Source organism: Mus caroli, chromosome 11, assembly GCF_900094665.2.
Source record: "Mus caroli chromosome 11, CAROLI_EIJ_v1.1, whole genome shotgun sequence".
Lineage (NCBI taxonomy): Eukaryota > Metazoa > Chordata > Mammalia > Rodentia > Muridae > Mus > Mus caroli.
In genome coordinates this window covers 25,204,477-25,210,648 of record NC_034580.1, presented here as the reverse complement: position 1 = coordinate 25,210,648, position 6,172 = coordinate 25,204,477, and the positions used below count along the sequence as shown (strand labels likewise).

Below are 6,172 nucleotides of genomic sequence, written 5' to 3'. Positions count from 1 at the left end.
TATGGACAGATATCAAAGAATAGAGCCATGTTTGAATCAGCAGAACAAAGCTAGTCTAGTTTTTTTTTTTCAACATGTCCAGTCTTTAAATAATATTCTACTTTTCTTATCGAAGCAAAGTTCCAATATTTGACATTTAGAAAGCCAGCATACTGGCAGAGCATTACCCACACCCTTTCAGTTCTAGGTATGAGATCAGATGATATCAAAGGTATCTATTTGGACATCAGCTTGTTCTAAGGTAGAAATGCTATGCTATTTTATTCAAAGTTATACTCTTGGATTTGCTCAATATTCGCTATAAGAAGTAGCCACATGGGGGCTGGAGAGATGGGTCAGCGGTTAAGAGCACTAACTATTCTTCCAAAGGTCCTGAGTTCAAATCCCAGCAACCACATGGTGGTTCACAACCATCTGTAATGAGATCCAATGCCCTCTTCTGGTGTGTCTGAGGACAGCAACATTGTACTCACATATAATAAACAAACAAACAAACAAATAAAAAGAAGTAGCCACATGATAGAGTGAAGCAATGTTTCAGTGTTTCAAGATCAAATGTAAACATCATTTTAGAAGTGTGATTTACTGCTGAGAGCTTTATACTCAACATTTATTTATATTAATTATGCTAAAACCAGCTTCCCCAGCTAATGCCTGTAAAATGTTGAACAAGCGCCCTCAGGGGTTAAAATACAGAACTACCAAAAAACATGTTCCATTATGTTGGTGGTATCATCTTCAGAAATTTCTGAAACTCCAGCCTGGGATCGAAGAATGGACATGATGTCATTAGACAAATTTTTAAAACCATTCTGCAAACAGATATTTGCTATTTCTTGCCACTTTTCTAAGGAGCAAAATAAATCACTCATCACAAGATGCTCAATCACATCTGGAAAAAAAAATACAGTATTACATTACAGAATTTCCTGTTAACGTGATAATCCTTCAAAAATAGGCATCGTTGCAACACAGTTACTCTCAAACCAGGCCTTGGACCAGTAAGTTTCATGTTATGATAAGTTGAGTGCTTAGCCCCAGGTCTTGTAAGTTCCTGAATGCTAATGTGTCAACTCACCCCTGGAACATGATTCACCGTCCATGCTCCCCAGTCATCTCCTTTGTATCAGGTAGCTTTTTTGAAGGCTGTAAGGCAGGGAGCTCAGAAAGTGTAGAGTACAGCCCCTTCTTATAGGCACGAGGCACTGCTCGAAACCATCGAGGCTGATAGTCTTGTGCTTGAATTTTCATAATACTTTCAAACAGCTTCATAAATGCTCTAGTAGGGCTGCACAAGAGTTTAAGAAACTCCTTTGCGAACCTTAACCCTTCCCCTAAATAGAGAATGCTCTATGTAGTTAGTATCTATAACTAATATTTTCCTAAAAGAAACAAAAGGGTTTTCTTTTAAAGAAATCTAGTATGATTTACTTTTGGAAGATAATTGATAGTAACTCTCTTTGGTATTTATCAATTATTTGTTTATGTATTTGCTTTGTGTATGAGGGGACACATGTGATGTTGTAGATGTATGGTCACAGAAGTATACACAAGTGAAATCCTTAAGAATGACTAATCTTCTATTGTGGAGTCAGGGTCTCTTACTAACCTGAAAGCTTGCCACGTGGGCTATAGTGGATGACCAGCAGGCCTCCCAGGACCTGCCTTCCTGACTCCCCAGTACTGAAGTTACAAATGTGTGCCCCCATGCCTGACTTATTATATGTGCTCTGGGAACTGAGCATTGATGGGGCTACTTCCCAACCCAGTATCCATCAGTTTATGGAACTAATGTCTTACCTACCACCTGCATTACTTAGAAAACTTTGCTAAGACTTTTCTTTGATTAATATCTTCATTACTATTTAATTTTGAACACAATTGTTATTTTCCTATCAAGTAGTTTAGTTACTACTTGTAAGATAAATTTAGAATATTAAATTATCTTCCTCTTCAGGTAATTTAATATTCTTTCTTTAACTTCAAACAACAATTTAAAAATGTATTTGCTTAGGCTTCTATATTAAATTAATGTAAGGAGAAAATGTAAGATTTAATTAGTTCCTCACTGTCACTGCAAAGTTACATTAAGAGAAACTATCATATGAAAATATGCATATAATGGATTTGGAAATTAAATTATATAAGGCTTATAGCTAATTAATATTTAAAATACATGTAAAATGATTGCTAACTTATATGGTCACTTACATCAACCTTTTATAAGAGTGCTACCTCTTACAATTCTCATTGAGCTTAGTAAAGATTTGTCATTCTAATTCCTTCAACAAATATATCCCATTGTCAACAGACTTACTAACATGGTAATTTTCACATTTACAAACTTCTAATGTTAACTCTGGAAATTTTGAGCTAAGTTTAATTATCGTGAACTCCATAAATAGCTCATTAGTATCTCTTTTCCTGTAGCACTTGTGGGTACTTACTTATGGTAATTTTTTTTTTTTTTCTGAAAATACCTCTTGCCTTCAAGGAGAATGAACTTTTGTCAGAACTCAAAATCAAGTTAATACTATACTTCAAGAACATTTAAAACTCGGGGCTGGTGAGATGGCTCAGCAGGTAAGAGCACCGACTGCTCTTCCGAAGGTCCTGAGTTCAAATCCCAGCAACCACATGGTGGCTCACAACCATTGGTAACGAGATCTGACTCCTCTTCTGGAGTGTCTGAAGACAGCTACAGTGTACTTACATATAATAAATAAATAAATAAATAAATAAATAAATAAATAAATAAATCTTTAAAGACATTTAAAACTCAATCTGCTGTCCTAATGTGTACTCAGCCTGTTTTAAGTTTAACCCTCCTTTAAGAAAAGTATGTAACCGATTTACCATGCCTGGGCTACCTACTAAATTACCTTTTACAACTGAAGCTAAATGCATAGCTTTAATCTTAAACTATGTCCTCTTCTATAAGAGAGAGAGAGAGAGAGAGAGAGAGAGAGAATTACTTGTTGAAAACAGCAAAACAGTTGAAAGCAACCTTAAACAAAACAAATAACCCATGAATGTTAGAAACAATGTTTAGCTATAGGTTGATAGCTCCTGACTGTAGTCTGAGTGCTGTGTTCTGGGTCAGTAGCATAACTTACTCCCTTGTAAACTGTAAAAGGTTTCTGTGGGAAGGTGTTTTCATCCCTCTCTCATACCATGCTCTCTGTGTTGTTCAACAAATACAGAGACAGGTGGGCAACAAGGGCACAACAGGTGATAGTCACAGACCAAACTACAGACAGACAGAGCATAGGGAGAGTAGTGGGCAACTGAGAGCTGGGCCTGCTCTTGATCTAACTCCCAGCAGAAGTCTCTTTTGCTCCTGAATGTGGTGTGCACACACTTACCTTTCCCGCCTTTACTGACTTCTTGAAGTAGCCTCACGGCAACTTTTTTCATATCCACAGAAAACATATGGAGTACAGCAAGCCCAAAAGATAAAAATGGTGGTTTCTCATTCCTTTCTTGAGTAAGACATCTAATTAAGTCAATCTGGGGACATGCTGTTATGAGTTGTATCAGGTCATCTGTGAGTGAAACATTGGAACAAATCTCACTCCCTTGATGTGTAACTACCTATATCTACTGCCAGCCTGCATTCTTTCCCATACCTCTACATCTCACTATGATTCCAATATAAACTAAACAGTCTTCTCTTCAACTTTAGCCACAATAAGAAGCAAGAAAGGACAACTCAGAACAAGGAATATCAGGGAATGTATGTTAAATACTATTCGGGAACAGAGATGTGTTGTGTTGAACAGGGAGGGGTTGGCAGTCAGGAACTTGTCACTTCATCTTTGTAACTGTTTTCACCTCTGAAAAGCACTACAGTTGGAGAGAATTCGTAAGATTTTATCTAATACTAGGTTGAGTTTTTCTTGTCTGTTTTAAAGTATTAAACCAATGTGGTTGGTTTTTTAAAAATTATTTATTTTTGTGGATACCTGCATGCCTTGTTGCACAGATACAGACCAATTTCTAGAGAGTATAATTTCATCTTTATGTGTGTTGTACAGAAAATAGAATTTAGTCATGAGTTCCCTAAAAGTATCAAGTACTTGAAAATTCAAAACTGAATATCTTGAGAAGCAGTCAATAAAGTTGCCCATGATAACACATGTCTGCAGTCCTGGCACTTGACAAGTTGGAGGAAAGAAAATTGTGAGTTTGAGGCCCTGGGCTACATAATAAGAGCCTATTTTTAAGTAATGAATCAATGTACTTGGGCTTTTTTAATTGTTTATTTATGTTTTTGCATGTATGTGGATGTGTGCACTGGTACACAGTTGAGTCCAGTTGCATATATGTGTGAATACGTGTGTGTGTTCACATATGTGTGTAAACATATATATGTGCACGTATGTGTGTACATGCATGTATGTGTACATATATAGACGTGTGTACAGGTGAGACAGGAAGACAAGGGAGAGTTGGCTCTTCCATTTCACCTGTGACTGAACTTAAATCATCAGTCATAGAAGCAAGCTCAATATAACTATTTTTAGTAGTTAGAAACTGACAGCATATAATCATTTTTTATTACTTATTTTAGGTGGGGGTGGGGAGGCAACTTGGTGCTGATGACAGCAGACGTCACCAGGAGTGACCTTGCAGGAGTCAGCTCTCTGCTTTTCCGTCCAGTCCAGGCCACCGGGCTTCTTCACCTACTTAGTCATCTTGTTGTGCCAACATTTTGCCATTTTTAACCCCAGAAAAGGAAGTTCATATGTTTCATATGCTCTCTAAACACTAAGCTACCCAAAACTACAATTACAGCTCTATATTTATAAAATTCACATTCATTCCTAAATTTTCTCCTTCCTTTCTTCCTTCCTTCCTTCCTTCCTTCCTTCCTTCCTTCCTTCCTTCCTTCTATTTGTTTGCTTGTTTTTCAAGAAAGCATTTCTCTGTGTAGCCCTGGATATCCTGGAACATACTCTGCAAATGAGACTGGCCTCAAAGTTGGGGACCTACCTGCCTCTGCCTGAGTGCTAGAATTAAAGTTATGCACCACCACATTCCAGCTAATTTCCTAAATTTTCAACATAAGGTCTTTTAGGTCACAAGAAATAATTTTCAAAATAAATTCTATGTCTTTTGTGAACTATTATAAATGTAATTTGTATCTAAAAGGTAATACAGAGCAATCTAGTTTTTACTGAACAAATGTATTGTGTACCAGGAACTAACAGTAATAAACTGACTTTGCTACTAAGAATTAGTGATATATCACCATTTTTGTATTACCAGTAAGAAAACAGGCTTAGAAATGTTCATTTTCTCTGAATTACACATGATATAATATAAAATGGTCTACCTGGTCCCCAGTACTCACACCTTTCCTCCATCTATTATTATATGTGCCTGCATGTATGTATATATGAATACATGCACATACATACATATAAAGAAAAAAGAGGTTAAGAGAGAAGATGGGGAGAAGGAAGTGAAGAATATTATTCTACATCAATTAAATCAAACTATTAAGCAAACAAATAGGAAAAAAGTTTCTTACAAAAGTAACAAGTTTATGGCTTAAATCTCTCATCTTGAGTTTTAACATCTAAGGTTAACCCATCTCTATTACACTCAATAGCTATTCAAACTTCTCTCCTATAGATTGATTTCTTTGACAATATTATCTGCAGAATTTTCTAATTAGAAATTCCAAATCTGACCCATTCTATTGCTTACTATACAAGCAGAATATAGCCATATTTCACATCTAAATACTAATATAGTTCTTTCACATGAAAAACCAGTACAGAAACTGAATCTGTATCCTTAGTTAATAATACAATACATAATTTACTCAACAAATTTTAGTAGAGTGATTCCACTGTACCAGGCTCTCTGTTATTGTATAACTACGCAAACGTCCCTTTGTGCCTTATCCTCTGGGAAAACAAACACACTCAGTTTCTGTCTATAAAGAAGATAGTATAACAAAAGTTACATCAGACTCAACAAAATGATTAAGTCCAATAATGCACGTAAGCAGCTAGCTACTGCTCTGACAGTAATGTCAGGTATGATGTTGATATCAATGAATGAAGACATTAAGAGCATTAAGAAATACATCATAAGTGAACATCAATTCACTACTTGAAAATGATCAAATTCAACAGTCACAAATATCCTTTTTTTTTTT

The 6,172-nt window shown here is 35.9% G+C and overlaps 1 protein-coding gene across 2 annotated transcripts in view; it reads right to left on the bottom strand.

Annotated features, from left to right (window-relative positions):
- Positions 1-577: 577 nt before the first annotated feature.
- Positions 578-6,172, bottom strand: part of Clhc1 (clathrin heavy chain linker domain containing 1) — a 29,566-nt gene continuing 23,971 nt past the window's right edge. Inside the window, exons 11-12 of one of the 2 annotated variants that reach the window (XM_021176939.1) lie at positions 3,366-3,545; positions 578-892 (exon numbers count right to left, since the gene is read on the bottom strand). In XM_021176939.1, the coding sequence (XP_021032598.1) occupies positions 699-892; positions 3,366-3,545 (374 nt within the window). In that variant the 3' untranslated portion in view covers positions 578-698. The remainder of the gene's footprint in view (positions 893-3,365; positions 3,546-6,172) is intronic. The other variant, XM_029484155.1, reaches the window with a different exon arrangement.